At 33.3% G+C, this 16,804-nt stretch overlaps 2 protein-coding genes across 3 annotated transcripts; one reads left to right on the forward strand and one right to left on the reverse strand.

Moving 5' to 3' along the window:
• Positions 1–1,568: 1,568 nt before the first annotated feature.
• On the reverse strand, positions 1,569–12,402 carry tgo (Aryl hydrocarbon receptor nuclear translocator homolog tgo). 2 transcript variants are annotated; one of them, XM_085190968.1, is made up of 14 exons: positions 12,223–12,402; positions 11,510–11,558; positions 10,996–11,076; positions 8,689–8,849; positions 7,711–7,883; positions 7,492–7,639; positions 6,821–7,003; positions 6,639–6,715; positions 6,021–6,231; positions 5,285–5,435; positions 4,878–4,999; positions 4,356–4,534; positions 3,942–4,140; positions 1,569–3,609 (listed from the first exon to the last, which is right to left on the reverse strand). In XM_085190968.1, exons 1-14 carry the CDS (start codon positions 12,248–12,250, stop codon positions 3,443–3,445), a joined length of 1,929 nt encoding a protein of 642 aa, XP_085047094.1. In that variant the 5' UTR covers positions 12,251–12,402; the 3' UTR covers positions 1,569–3,442. The 2 variants fall into 2 exon arrangements, with proteins under 2 accessions (XP_085047094.1, XP_085047093.1); XM_085190967.1 differs by having other exon boundaries at positions 6,639–6,727.
• Positions 12,403–12,427: 25 nt separating this feature from the next.
• Positions 12,428–16,207, forward strand: Parp16 (Poly(ADP-ribose) polymerase 16). Its single transcript, XM_085190972.1, has 7 exons — positions 12,428–12,994; positions 13,378–13,522; positions 13,613–13,768; positions 13,841–14,050; positions 14,201–14,381; positions 15,336–15,509; positions 15,916–16,207. Exons 1-7 carry the CDS (start codon positions 12,867–12,869, stop codon positions 16,080–16,082), a joined length of 1,161 nt encoding a protein of 386 aa, XP_085047098.1. The 5' UTR covers positions 12,428–12,866; the 3' UTR covers positions 16,083–16,207.
• The last annotated feature ends 597 nt before the right edge of the window (positions 16,208–16,804 follow it).

A 16,804-nucleotide genomic window follows, 5' to 3' on the forward strand; every position in this document is an offset into this window, starting at 1 on the left:
CATAACAATAATAATAAACGAAGAGTTTAATCATAGGAAAAACATGTATTGTACTAGTACATAAATATATTTAATGTATATTGTCCTCGGACCACGGATTAGCAAGACATTCTTCAACACTAACAACTGGATAAGCATCTTGCAGGTCAGTTGTTGGCACTGTGCTTTGTTGAAAATCAACATCGCGCGTTAGACGAAAAAATAAATACACGAGATATCTTACTAAACCCCCCCCCCCCCCTGTGTTATTTTCGTGATTTTTATCAAACCCCTCCCCCCCCCTTTCAAGCCTCACGTGATTAATGGACAACCCCTAATGTACATGGGGACAGTGACGCAACAGTTACGGTGACGAAAATCACTAGTGCGCGCTATACCTAACATTTTTATTATGCTGCATTTGCCAACAGATTGATTCATTCAATCATAAACAATTTGTTTTCATTTCACTACGTGGCTGCTTCATGTCATCAGCGTCAAGGGCGCCCTTCACGAATTTTGAACCTGGGCTGAAAGCCAGCAGTCGTTGAATTATTTTAATTTTTCATTTTTTCGAAAAATATTTACTTAGACTTAGAAGTAATAAAATATATACAGAATATTTTTGCGATAAAGACATATATTTAGCTATTTTTGCAATGCATGCGCTATGGCGTTCATTACTACATTATTGTCATTCCTTATTTAATGCTAACTAAGACTTACACCTTAATGTTGTATAGCCTATAGCACTCCTTGTAGTAGTTGTAATGTAGCTTTCATACAAAAGAAAAACAAAGTAAATCGGACCAGTAGATCCAGAGATCTTAGCGTTTAAACAAATAAATAAACAAACTTTTAAGCCTTGTTATATTAGTGTTAGTATAGTGTTTTCTTCAACTCTGCCTATTTTTTTAAATGAAAGAAAATTCAATCGATCGTTTCACTTGATGGGTTAGTGATCGTACTACCGCCGCCCGCGGCTCTACGTTGTATGCGATCAAATTGTTCAAGCTAATACAGGGGTGCACCAACTCAGAGATGAGAACCGTACTCCACGAGGCCAAACCTGGGCCCTATATAGGGGCAATCAATGTTTTGGCGTAAAGTACTGTCTCGCTTTGCCGATGACGCCGTTTCTTTAAGACTTGCTTAAAAGATAATCGCGACACTCGCAAGTCCAGTGGACTGATACTTTTTACTACAGTGGAAACTTATTTAGCTATCGGTACTTTCTATTTGTCTATTTATAAAACTCCTAAAGGGTAAAGATTTATTTACTTCCGTAAAATTTCAATATATTCGTGCAATGTTGAATTTTACAGTACCTACTTACTTAAATCCTTAACACAATGTTGAATACTTACGACAAGAAATATATTATTATTTAACGAAAAACACTAATTTATCTCATATAATAGGGTATTTTGTAAATGGTGAATCTCACTTTTTCTTACCAGAGCAGGGAAACAAAAAAATAATTAAATATAATTAATCCCCGATTCCGACACCAACTCAAACCTTCCCCATATAATGTAACTTAATTAAATACATAACCCTACTGAATAGATAATAAAGAACAACAAAAGTGCATGTTGCTTATATTTAATGAAAAAATCTTTTACAAAATTTTGGTATACCTAATTTTGAATTAAAAAAATAAGTGTAATTATAAAGAAAAATCTTAAATGCATTACTTACATACATAATAATTTTCTGTATAAAAATTAAAATTGAAAACTAATACACAATATAAAACAACAATGATTGCTTAAGATCACTTTCTAATACTTTAAGAACTATTAAAATAGTGTAGTGAATTATCTAACTACAGACTTTGGATTCATATAATTGGCGGAATGTTAAGAAATTTGCACATAATTTTTTTATCTTATGATGAGATTCAAAAATTTATCACATCACAATTTTTTTCACAAATTTACAAAAAATATTTATTTTTATTTTCATCCAATCCATTCAAATCAGTTCATTTATTATTTAATTTTAAAACTTTCAATAAAGAATGATAAATAAAAGCTATGTTAAGTTCTTAGTAAAGTAGACGTGACTGAACGTTAATTTTTAATGAAATTGCCACAATCGTGATAATAATAAAACATTCCGATTAATATATGCTCTCAACTCTAAACAAGTGACCAGAGTGAAAGCCATTTTATGTTATATAGAAAAATATGTATTAGAAAGTGCTTATAAATTTCAATAACTATGCAGCTAAATGTCTTCTAATAATAATTATAAAATGTAAAAATAAACGATCAATCACTTAAAAATAATCTTAATAGCACATTTCATCATATCACTAACAACTAAGAAATTATAATATTTGAAATTTTATCGTGATAGGTTTATTATACATTGGACGTCGAAATTATATGACGCAATATTTAAAATGTATGTGTTATGTTAATAATAATACTTAAATCGTCAATTTAAAAAGAAAATAAAAAATATAAAAATAGCCGCCAATGATCTAATTTTTTCAAAGTTGATTAAAGGTATAAAAATTGGGACAGCATAAATTTTACTATAATTGCACTAAAAATAAAGTTGAAAAAAAAAAGTATTTAGATTATAAATTGTAGGTTGAATCCTAAAATATTGAAACAATAAGTTACATACATATCTTTTTACTTGATATAACAAAGAGTAACAGAGTAAGTTTTCGATGTTTACACTTTATTGCTCAATTAGTGTCATATCACTGTAGACACATTTTTAAAAATTTTGTATAGTATTAAGTTTTTCACAATATTTACTTTTATTTGCAACTTATGATATATATTTTTTCATATGGCAGTTTAAGTATGCAAAAATATATTGCAATAGCAGGTATATGTTTTATAACTTTACAGTTAAGATTGGTTTGTATTTTTTATAGACATCAACATAAACATTTCTTTTATATTAAATATTAGGGATATACATAAACTTTATGCTTATGGCCTCAATGGCATTAAAGATATGAGGCCCGCTCTTATATCAGTGTAATAAAATTGATTGCCAACCTGAATTTACAAATAAAAAATATTAAAGTATGTATTAGATGTATGAAGAAAGCTGTGGTGGCTAATATTTCAAACTGCAACTTGTTTAATATTCTAAAACAAAAAAATTATATACAGTTAATTTTCAAGGCTTTACTTCTGAAATATCTGTATACAATTATTATTTACTTCATTTACCATAACTATAACGGTAATTTATTTAATCAATCCATAGGCATATTTTTAATAACGTCATAATTTCGATGCTTTGCTTTACATGTCGCAGTTTTTACCCACTTAAATTTAGTGAAGTCCATACCGGCAAATATGCACAATCAACACGTAATCTAGTATAAGTACGTCAACACCACCTTACACATAGCAATAACAAACGTGCCTTATGTTTTAACCAGTTTAAGATAGATACTACACTGTAGGTTTTAAATAAGTGGCAATCACTATTCAAAACTGGAGTTGAACATATTGATATTGAGGTCTTCGAATGTGGACGCGCCGCCCTGGTCCAAGATCTGGAGCATTTCGGAAAGCTCATGAGGTGCGTGCGGGCCCTCTGCGCCCGTGCCACCAGTCGCGCTTGCCCCGCCCTGCCACGACCACATCCCCGCTGTCATAAAAGAACATTCAATGTATTTTTGATAATTAATGAGTACATGAATATACTTTTTGGGTCAAAAAGTATATTTTACATTAATTTAAAATAAAACATAGAGTAAGGATAGACAGCTTGTCAAAATTAAATGATCGATTTTCTCTATATCATGATTAGTTGTTGGTATAGAAAATCTAGTATCCAAGACACTGCATTCTCCTCTTTTCAATTGAACTTGGGATATTACATATTGAGCGATGGAACTAATTCATTTTCCTGAGTGAGGACCATAGCATGTACCAGTCATCATCGGTTACGTTGGTTGTTTAGAAATTAATTAAACATACCGTGAGTGGGATGCGTGGCATGCGTGGGGTGGGGCGCCGGGTGCGGCGGGTGGTGATTGTGGTGGTAGTGCGCGGGTGGCAGGTAGGCGGGCGCGGGCGGCGAGCGCGTGGGGCTGGGCGCGCCCTCGCCGCTGTACGTATAGCCCTCGCTCGCCGCGCCGCCAGCCGCCGCGCTGCCGCTCGTCGTGCCTGCTGTACTCTATAAAAATGCTTTATTTACTGTTAAGGCACTTAGCGTCTATTATATTTAGCAATGTAGTTAATAAAATTCAAAGTCATTTATAAAATTTTCGTGTTTATTTGCGCATTTGTGTTCTCTAATCTCAGAAATAGTTAAACCTATTTAATTACCGTTTTCACTACAATATTTCGGTACACTATCCTTAACAGTAAGTAGTAACAAGGTAAACTGACCGGGCGCAGCGTGGTCCAGGTGGTGTGCGGCGGCGTGTTGGCGGGGCGGTGCGGCGAATAGTCGGGTGCATAGTGCGGCGGGTGCGCGTAGGGCGCCGGCGCCGCGCCTCCCGTCGGCACGCCTGCCGCGCCTCCTTCGCCCGGCGAACGCACTCCGCCCACGCCACCTACCGCGCCAACTGCAAAAGTGTCCTCTTTAAGACTTTTCAAACTTAACTTTTACTTTTAACACTTTTCAAACATTTTCGAACATTATTAACTGTTAATAAAGGATAAATGGTGCTCAGATTTCTCATACAAATTTTCCTTGAAATAACTTGGTAGTTTACTATAACTTATTCAATTAACTTGCAGCAAAAATTGTAAATAATTTATTAATGAAGTAATCTTTAAAATGTTTGAAATTAACGTTATTACACTTCTAAACATGTCCATATATTATTGACTTGAGAGAAAAACGCGTAATCTGGACAATCTTAAAAATTATTATTTAGTTATAGCAATTTGTGGAATTCAAGTTACCGGGTGGTGCATGATGTTGCTGGTGAAGGGCCGGTGGTGCCTGGTACACGTCGCGCTGGCGCAGGTGGTAGTCGTAGTTCTCCTCCGCCACGGGCTCGCCGCCGCTACCTCCAAGTGTGCGGCTGTTACGAGTGTACATAACATAAATTAAAATATAGTTATATAGTGAAGTAAAGTCTAATGCATGATGTGGAAGATTAATAGAAAGATACTTATAATATAATATCAGCTTCACGCTGCATCCCGCACGAACGAAGAAATAGAAATATAACTTTAAATAAATATTTCATTTCCTTGAGTGGGATCGAACCCACAACCAGTCGCGTTTAGTCATATAATTATATATTTTGTAATAATTTTGCTTTCCATCATAATCATTATTAATAAAGAAAGCATTAAGCGCTTACTTTGCTAGTGTGTTTGTGCAGACAATATATTCCACGTCATCGTTGTACGGATTTAAAAAGGCGAAGGCGGAAGTTCTTAACCACACCCACTCTCTGTTTTTTGTGCGAAACCGGTACATTAATGAAATAATCTGACCCTTCAATTTTAGGACTGAAATAGAATAAAATATATATTAGAATAATATTTTAACAGTGTTTATACTTAATAACAAAATTTTTATTCTTAAATCTATCTAACAGTAATAAATTAAATTTTGTAAACAAGTAAAATGCCAAGTTAGGCATTTTGCTTGTTATATGGTAAGCTAAATTATATCACAAGACGCAAAAGATACAAACATGAAATTCAGGCCAGTCGTGGTGCAGGTTGTGGGTTCGATTCCCACTCGGGGGAATGAAATATTTACTTAAATTTATATTTCCTTTTCTTCACTTTGGTGTCCAGGAAAGTGCGGCGTCAAACACGCAATGCCTCCAGAATTCGGCGGAAAGTGGAGGACGGAGTGTCTTAACACTAGGTTCCCTCTGCTTACCCTGCTGTGTGCAGGCTACAGCATGAAGCTGATTTTTTATATTATTTTAATAATCGTTACACTCATCATGTACGAACCTAACGCGCTTATCCGATTTTTTTAAAAATAATAAGTGGCCTGCAAAAAATAACGTTTTCAGAGGCTCTTGTAAAGTTCTAATTAAGGTATCAATGTGTGATGGAAATCAACACCCTTTTACACACCTTGGTCAAAGTTATCCCGCATATGCTGCTGATCCTCGGGGTGGTAGAACTCGTAGCAGAGCTTGCCGAGCAGGTCGGCGGGCGCGTAGCCCAGCACCTGCGCCGCGCGCTGGTCCGCGAACGTGAAGCGCCCATCCGCCGAGTGTCGCGACACGAACTCCACGCCGCCGCCGCACAGCGCGCCCTCCGCATTGTTGGGCGTTGACGTCACCTGCGCAAACACGCACACCCAAACATGCCTATTTACTATCTTCGTGATAACAAGAGAACAACTTAATATTATTATTTTTAGCTACACGTTGTATCCAGGACATAGTAGGGTAGGCAGAGGCAATCCAGTTTTAAAACTCTTCATTCCTTACTTTTCGCCTAATTCTGGAGGCATGTTGTGTTGAGTGGCGAAACTTAACGCCGCGCTTTGCCTCGACACCAGAGCGAAGAAATAAAAATATTAATAATATCCTCGAGTGGGGATCAAACCCACAATCTGTCGCGTTTATCGTCCCACATTTGTGTCCCTACGCGACGACTGTCTTCAAATATTATTATTATTTTAATTTAATGAAAATGAAATAATTTTAATTTAAATGTTATTTTAATAATCATTATAATATTCACCTGTAATCTACCTATGGCGACGAGGCAACAATGAGACGCATGAAGCTCATCTTCCACCGGTCGATCCATCTGCATACCTGGAAACAAATCTGATTTCCCAAAACACATAAAATCATGTATTTCATGTTGAGAAAAACATATGAACTTTTCCTCTTAGCATCAAGCCACAGCAGCACACTCACCAGTGGGCGGCCAGTTCTTGATGTAGCCGGTGCAGTGCACGACAGCATAGTTGTGCCCGTCGTGCGAGGGCCCAAGCGAGTTGCGCGCGCGCAGGCGGCCCAGGTGCGCGCTCTCCGCCGCGCCGCCCACGCGCATGCGGCAGATGAACCCGCGCCGCGACCCCATCACCTGCCGCATCGACGCTGCGCGCGCAACCACATCAAACTCACATAAAAAACGCAAAAAAACATTCTCTACCTTTTTTTTTATTTCAATACAATTAATTTTCATATTGTAATAAAAAAAGTCGCCATGGCGCAGCGGGACAGCGTCTGACTGTAAGCGCGACAGTTGTGAGTTCAGTTTCCACGGGGGAATTAACAACCGGGGATGGAGGGGAATTGATTATTTTCATTTCCGTGCTTTGGTATCAAGAGAGAGCGCGATATTATGTGCTCAACAAAATTAAATATTTAATATTTTAATTTTTTCGCTCTCAAAAACAAAGCAAAGCACGTCGGTTAGTTCCGCCACATAACACGTATTGCCTACAGAATTCGACAGAAAGCGGTAAACAGTATCTTAACACTAGGTTCCCAATTGCCTTCCCTGCTATGTGCGGGATACAGCATGAAGATAAAAAAATCCACTAGAATATGATCAAACATATTCTCCTAATTTTCTGACTTACATTGGTGGCCTTCTTTCTTTACGGTCCCGGTTTTTAAGTCCAAAATACGGCCAGTGTTTTGGGGTTCCTGTGTACTCAACTGTTCCCTCACCTTCTCCACATCATCTGGATGAACTTGGTCATAAAAACAGGATGAGTACCATTCTCCCTAAAATGTTAAAACAATAAATCAGTCTGTCACCATTAATACTTGTTATATTGATATTGAATAACACTTACCTGAGAATAGTTCAGAACTGGGGCTATGCTATCACTAACATAGATAATTCGACCAGTGTCGCAACTGACTACGAATAAAAATCCATCTGCCGCCTCAAGAATTAAATGTTTCAACTCTTGATCAGTTAAAAACGAAGGTTTATAAGTTCCATCTGTTGATGTGTTGCCAGTACCTGTATAAAAATATGTGAAAACAAAATTCTGAGCTGTATGGTTTATATCAAAAGTGTCAATGTGTGAATATTTTCAGCTTCACGCTGTATCCTGTGTTTCCTACTTTCTGCCGAATTCAGGAGGCATTGCGTGTTGAGTGGCAGAACTCAACGCCGCGCTTTGCCTCGACACCAGAGCGAAGAAACGGAAATATAAACGTAAATAAATGTGAATATTCTGATTTATAGGGTATTGGAAAAGTGTATTTATTTTATGGAAATATATTGTTAGTTCTTTCTACAAATGACTATAAACTTCGTAAATTACTTTTTAACTGTCAATACGCTCGCGGCTTAATCTGCTAGAACTATATAATTTATAGTTCTAGCAGATTACCTGCTAATTTGAATAAATTTCGTGTTCTAATAATATTATTATAACTTCACACATCAAAACTGAAAGCTTCAACCAATTCAATAAAAAGATTGTCGCAATTTTGCTGAGCCAAATATAAAGTATTTGGATTTAGTGATATAATTTTTTTATGTACTGATTTAAATGGAACACAAACACTAAATGTTAAGGAAATTTGAAGAAAACTGCACTTATATCGGTTAAGGTGATTCTGAGATTAGCGTGAACAAACGCACAGACAAACAGATATAAATTTTAAAAATCGTTGTTTGTTGTTATCTAATAATAGACCCCAATCTAATAATAGATTTTCTCATATAATTTTTATATATAATTTTATTACAAGAAGAGATTTCTTTAATAACTTTATTTAATTATCGTAATTTTTAAAAAACATATAATATGATTTACCTCTTAGTGCTTTCATATGCGCTACTGCCATACGCAGTATAGTAAGCTTGTCGGGTTTCCTCGCAAGAGCGGAACATGTTGGAACCATGTCAGATAGTTCCGTGATATATGCTGTCATCTTGTTTCTTCGGCGTCTCTCGATTTCACAATGGTTTTCGCGACTACAATAGAAAAAAAAACATTCTTAAATAAATTAGATGATATGTTTATATATTTCATCATCATCTGCCGGTTTTAATCTACTGTTGGACATAGGCCTCAACAAAAACACGCCACTCAGCTCGATCTTCGGCTCTTTGCTTCCACTCGAAGTTTCTTTCTTATATTTATTAAAAAGATAACTTGAGTTGAACTCGTCAATCCAATCTATGTGATAGGCTGATATCTATAGTTTACCTGGAATAGGAATGCTCTAATACATGTATTTCGCATACACCAACGAGCAATAATAGATACAGATGCTGTTAATAAATTAATAACTGTACATAGTGTACACACATACTCATTTTTGATAACATTTCAATTAACACTTTATATTTACAAGTAAAAATCATAAAATTATCATATCATAATAAGGATCTCATTTTATATTATTAAATATCAGCAATAATGAGGTGAGCGTAATACACATTGATAGGTCACGTTTTTCATCACAATATTCTATATTGTCTTACTGAATCGATGTCATTGCTATGGGAATTATGTTTCTTATGGATATAATCATCTATCATTAATAGCTATTGTTGTGTTAATATTTTTTACTCAATATGAGAAAATTTTAGATGTTAACATTGACAAAAGTAATAAAATTTTACTACAGAATCTTTAATGTAACTTTATAAAAATCTTCTAAATGGTAAAATTGCTATAATAAAAAATAATAAGCAATGTATGTATGTGATTAGTAAATGACTAAAAAAATGCCTTTCTTAAAGAATATGTTTTGGTATGAAATTTTACTTTTTGAATTTTGAAGGCATTTTCCTTTTTTTAATTTTACATTTTTGTATTAAATTGCAATTGTTACAGTATTATTATGCAGTTATGTTTTCACTCAATTTATTTTGTAAATAATTATCTTTATAATTTTGTTATTTAGAGTTTTTAAGTGACATTCAATTCCATTCCTATAACATTTGTCAATATTTTTTAATATTTTCAGTTCCCTATGACAATGTAATATTTATCTAAAGTGTCTTGAACACATTAGTTTTGGATGCAATTAAATTTCAAGAATAACAAAGCTCTATCGTTGTGAATTTAGCAGTAGTAAAGCTTCACTCTGTATCCCCCACTTAGCAAGGTAGGCGAGGGAAACTGGTAATGTAGTGTCGAGCCACTCTGTCAAACATTAAGACATTTGGTGCACTTTCCGCTAAATCGTAGAGGCCTCATGAGAGCAGTAGTAGATTTATTTATTTATATTTAGACACAAAATTGTTGTAATATTTGTTACAAAAAATATAATAAATGAATAGCATTTTAAGGTGCCACATCAACTTTGGTGATATACTAATATATTATTTTAATATTAACCTATCTTACTAAATATATAATTTAAACTTAATTTCATTTGAAGATGATGTTACTATAACATTTTCCATAAGCAAATATATTTTATTTTATTATTATTATATTCCACTCAATATAGTGGCACTGGTTATATTAAAACTAGTGAACCCGGACGCGGCTACGCCTGCTTGAACTATAAGAATATTTATGAAATATCATATTATATATTTATTTTTATAAGGATGAATATCAAAATATAAGTTCATTTTGGGTGACGTTTTCTTAAAACAACAAAGAAACTTTGCAAACCGGTGCTTAGCAACGACGTTTGTTATTAACATGGCAGAATAAATTGCATGTCAAATTAGAAAGTATTTTAATTTATTAGTATATATGTGTAATTTAATGTTATATAGCCTATAGCATTTCTGAAGAATGCAGTTTTCATACAAAACAAAAACAAAGTAAATCAGACCAGTAGATCCAGAGATCTTAGCGTTCAAACAAACAAACAAACAAACAAACTCTTCCGCTTTATTATATTAGTATAGATACTATGTCCTCCACCTTCAATTGATTTTGAGAATTTGTTGAACGATAAAACTCAACACAGTGCTTTGAGTTGTCACAAGAGCAAGGAAATTAACATAACTCTTTCCTAGTATGGGGACCAAACCCGCTACAGATGTTGTGTAGTTGCACCACAACTCTATTATGATCTTTATGACTACAATATATTTTTTCTTGGCAACCTAAAATCCAAACTTGGTAACCAATAATTATAAAAAATATTACCTTGCAAATCTCTCCTTGTCTTGAATATTATCCTCCTCCATCCTTGTGTATTTTCCCCCACTTGCGTCGTCTTCATCGGATCTGTCATAATTTATTTTTAATAATTATTATTTATATTTAATTTCTAAGTTACAAACTTTAGTCTGCCTATAGCTACTCTGCTATAGACACTATGTGTTGAAACTCAGCTCGCTTTTATTATTATCAGCACTGGAAAATGGGAATATGTAAATTATAAATATATATTTCTTATTAAATCTAAACTATATATTGTCAGTGTCATTGCAGGACCTTGTGTTTGTTATTTTTGAAAAAGATTTTTTTGTATATGATTATTTGAAATATCCCTTTATCTAGTCATGCAAAAATAAATGCTGGGATGATAAAACAGTTCAATCACAGTACCATTGTACCACAGTACCACAGTATTGACATCAATTGAAACTGTCTACTGTTAAAAACATTATTGCATTTACATAAGATTGCTTTACACAATTTTTTTATTTATTATTACCCAATACTACCAGCACGACGCTTTTGTATGTCCTTGGTTGGGTCAGCCCCTAAAACATAAAAAGATATATTTTAAACCCCTTAAATAAAATCATATAAAATAAATTAACAGAAAAATACAAGCAAATAACTTCATAATTTTTTGTATAATAGATCATTTAAGCTCATAATAAGTCTTTAGTAATACAAAAGTTGTAATAAATTAAAAAGTTTATATAAAATAGATATTACCTATATGTTGTCACATTTATAGGTATTGATTATTTCTTCAAAAGTTAGTATGCTAAACTTAATACACAAGACGAATACAATAGTGCACGTAAGTAGTAAGCTTTACATTAAAAATTAAGTAACAACGAAAAAAGAAACATTTATATTAAATAGTAAAATACTGACATTTATGCCAGTCTTCTAAAAACTCGAATTACATTATGATTATTTATTTTTGTATAGTTTATATTGTATGTGTATGGTACTATAGTGATGTTAATGTTTTGTAGTAAAATTTCGCTAACAACGCGTCACGCGGAGCAACGCAAGAGCAACGTCAATAGAAAATAGGTCGGTAACACCATCAATCTCTTTCTTACATAATTAGGATGTATATAAGACATGTGAAATACTTGAGTCTTAAAGTTAAAAACAATAAATATAAATGTTTCATTTATGAAAACCTTGGGACAAATAATCTGCAACAAGTAAAATATTACTAACCGGGGATAGTGGGAGCCACGGCAGACATCGGTCAATAAACTCATCAGTCCACGATTTTTTACCCTAGGCTTTAATAAAATTTAAGACAAATTTCTCAATAAACGTATTTTTGTACTAATAAAACACTATGTATGTTTATAGTAATTATTCAACACAACACAGGCGCCATTTTTCATTTATTAGATGACATGACATTGTCTTGCCAACCACAGAATCTTAAAAACTTGCCAGATTATATTTTTTATCTTTAAGATTGCCATGAGAAAAATATTTTACTAAGACCTTACAGTTAAGTATCTCGGAATATATAGTCTCCCTAAAGGTAAAGCATTACTTTTGGTGGGTTTACTCCATCTTACTATATCTATTGCTTTCGTCTAGTCTAGGAAAGTAATTTGGAAAACATATATAAAAAGTACACTGTCCACAACGGTAAATGGTGTAAAATATATGTTACAATGTCGGTAAAACATATAACATATTAAATACTTTTTATAACGTTTTACTACTGGTTATATTTTCCTATCCCGATTGTTTGAAATTTTTGACAAAGGGATAACTCCTATAATCTTGACTACCTCATTTTTTGCTTTTCAAAATTATGATTGTTACATAAGCTACTGAGTATAAAATTATAAAAAGCAATGGACGGAGAGTCTGAACTATTATCTGACACAGCTACAAATTGTAATCTAGCCTCTACTTCAGAAACACTTTCAGACAACTACCAAGCCAAGTTAGATTGTTTAGAAAAAAAAGCCGTTCATCTAAGGTAATGAATACATAAAAAATATTTTTAAAAAATATAATATTTCGTCTTTTTCTGTACTTTTTGGATGGTTGAAGTGTTATCATAATAGAAACAAATAAAATTAAAATATTTACATATATTTTTTATCGTTGAATTTATTTATAGACAGATTAAAGTTCTAATTTCTTTGTATTTTGGAATCTTCGGCGGAAAGTGGAGAAAGGAGTGTCTAAACACTGGGTTCCCTCTGCATATCCTGCTGTATGCGGGATACAGCGTGAAGCGGACTTCTGTACTAGAAGATGGATTCTCCGTTTACCCAGATTAAATGGCTTTTGTAAACACCTAAACTAGTTTTGACAACAAGATTTATTTAAAAATATAGTGGCGGTGATTCATTACAGGCTAATTTTAGAAAAAGATTTTAAGGCTGCAGATATAAAATGGAGCCTATTTGTGGCAGCAGCGTTTAGCTTCAGATATGAAAGCTGCCTGAGGCCATTTCCACCAGTTTTTATGAAGAACGGAATTAAAAACATGGATGAATTAGTATATATATCTACTTAATATTTATTTTAATACAATATTTACATTAATTTATTAAAACATATTTAGCTTTTGTATTTTAATTGATTTCAGTTGAGCGTTATAACCGACGTTCCTGCTCTAGACTTAGTATTACAACAACTAGATGATCTCGACAATTTAGTTAATATAAGTGACATTATTGATTTATTATTTTACGTACTGGTCAGGTTAAAGGAACCAAATCTAAAGACTGTACCCCAAGAAGCAGTATGTTCTATTATTTTCATAATAAAATTAATTTAATGTAAGATCAATTAATTTTAAAGAAATATTTTTTAGCATGAAGAAATTTTAATTAACGCGCACTCACTACTACCAGCACCTAAGCCTCAGTACATCTTTCAAGTTGTTAGTTCTAATAAATCTGGCACGGAATTGAAATGGAAGGAGTTATCTAAAGATCATAAAGTATTTTATGGATATCATGGAAATAGATTGGAAAATTTCTATGCAATGATAAATTTTGGTTTACAAGTACATTTAAATAAGGTATCATTTTCTAAAGTTGTATTAAGATTAATTATAAAAATAGCGACAAATACTTTAAAAAGATTCTTGCATTAACATGTATATTTACAGTACGATCAATCGTGGCGGTCGTGGCCACCCTGAGCTAATGTTATATTTTTACTTACTTAGACATCACTAATGGGAAAAGGAGTTTGTCTTTCCCCTGAGTTAAATATAAGCCTTTCACATAGTCACGGAGGGTTTGGCTGGGGAGCTAGTTGTATCGGAGGTCATCTCTCTTGTGTAGCCATGTGTGAAGTAATCGATGCTCCTGAAGGCATAAATTATCATAAACCCATTACTAATGAAGGTAATCACAGTTTATTACAAATAGTAATATTTTGTTAGTGTTTATGGCTTCACGCTTTACCCCAGCGTGGTTACGAGAAACAGAAAGAGTCCACTGCCAAACGCTACGGTGTCTGCATTCCTCTTTCAGTATCGACAATACTGTACTCTCGAATGTCAACCTTCCTTGTCCTTCTGCCTCTCGTAACACACATTCATTCTACATAAATCTTTTTTCTATCCTTTCGTCGTAATGTGGTCTAGGAGAGCACTTTAGGTTCAATTCATCCTAAAAAAATATATGGATTAAAATAATAACAACGCATTTATAACGTCAACAATTTAATAATCTCTCATAAAATAGCATAAAAAAGATACATTTAAGTCTTATCTCTTAAAATTAAGAAAATTATCGTAAATGGAAATTCTCGAGTACGCATCTATATCGATAAAAGTAAGTGAATCTTGTATAAGAGTACCTACTTATTAAAATGTTCAGAGGTCATATATATATTTATTACACTGCTAATGTCGTACAAGCCTCATCGAAGCCTTTTAAATATCTTATCTAGTCTTCTTGTCTACTACTTTTTTGTGCATCTCCTTTGGTAGTTTACAAGGTGTTCTGCCGTTTTAGGAAGAGGTTTAATCCTTGAGAGCAAGTTATTTGTTTGAATTGTATCCTTTCCAAAAAAAAGAGTCAGCAAAATCGGTTGGCGTGATATTGAGTTATTCGTCCATTTGTCGCGGACATACTTAATGCAAAATTTTAATAATAATAAAATTAAAAGTTTTATATTGATGTTATATTTTTGTATTGTAAACTGAAGTTAATTTATTGACAAGGACAGTCGAAAAATCCAAAACATAAAAATGAAGAGACGATGAGACCCCTAACATGTACCGTGCGATGAGCACATCTAAAATTTTATACTTACTAACAGTTATTGTAAAGCTTTAAACTTTATTTCACAAGGTGATGGTGTTTATAAAGATGACGAGGCTAAAAATATGTCAGAACAAAATTTAGGCGGTAGAGCTGTACATTATATTGTTACCAATGCCGATTTAATACGCCTACGTTACTTGCTCGTTTACGCTAAGCAACCCACTTCAATGCGCTTCCCTACTACTAGTGCTGCAAGAGGAGGTAAAAATTTATTTAAAGTATAAAATCTTACAGTAAAGCATACCGATAAATAAATTGTAGGTATATATAAATAAATTGTAGGTATATAGTACGGTCGGCGACTCGCAGCCTCCTTGAAGTTAGATGTTAGATGCCTGATGCACAGTTTTGATTTGACTTTTCTTATTTTTTATTATTTTCTTCCTGAGTGAATAATATACGTCGACCGTGCAGCGGAATGAAGCTATTAACATTAAAACACTTCGATCCACGTCCATGATGAGACGCCAGACTCTTATTGTATTAACGAATTTCTTATCCAGTGTAACCGACTCATAACCAGGTTCCTTTAAAATCTAGCTATGAAGCCAAATAGTATCATTGCGTTCTTGATTGTTAATATCTACAGCAATTATCTGATTTACAGCTGGCGGGGTTCGACAATGGTTCGCTAAATATAAATTACTTTCAATACTTCTTGGTTACGGACTAATGCTGGCCACCATTGGATTTGCAAATAATCAACCAATAAACTATTATTATAAAATTTTACTTAAGAAACTGGAGATGGCGTTAAACAATGTGAAAGTGTGATGTTTTTTAAGTCTTTGTTTGTTTTGGGAATAAAGTATGTACAATTTTAAAACTAATTCAATTATTATTTTAATAAAACATTTAATAAAAAATAGTTCTAAACAAAAATGACAAGCCATTTTCTAAAATCGTTTCGTAAAAAAAGTATAGCCTAAAATTATATACCTATAACAGTCGTTGTATAATTATATATAGATAATATTCATTGTATCCCACTAAGAAAATGAAGTTCAAAACCTATTGCTGTAAAAATAGTAGGTACCTATAGGTGTATATGTCTTTATCAAAAATTTTATGTATCTCAGCCAAAGTATCAGTTAGCCATTCATTGGATAGTTTAGGTACTATAGCAGCGATGCTTAGTGGAGTGATTGGAAATTAAATTACAAATGAAGCTCGTAGGTACTTAATTGGCTGCGCCATATGCATTCTCTATTTATTTTAAAGAATAGCAAAGCTTAGAAATAAATGTTTTAAAAATTGAGGTAGGTGAGGTATAGCCACCATAGCATAATCAGAGCAAACCTAATATCACGAAAATCTATTTTCCACTTTTCGATCAAATTCATTTGCGTGCTTAATAACAAGCAGCTCAAGCCCGAGTGGATAAATAAATATAGGTAATCCATGGTCTTTAGTGAGAATTGAACCCACAATAACAAAACCATATTAGATATCATTCGAATAGTGATGATTATTATCTAATTATGAAAGGATGTTAG

Source organism: Heliconius melpomene, chromosome 10 (assembly GCF_056956725.1).
Source record: "Heliconius melpomene rosina isolate 202511_hmr_F chromosome 10, ASM5695672v1, whole genome shotgun sequence".
Lineage (NCBI taxonomy): Eukaryota > Metazoa > Arthropoda > Insecta > Lepidoptera > Nymphalidae > Heliconius > Heliconius melpomene.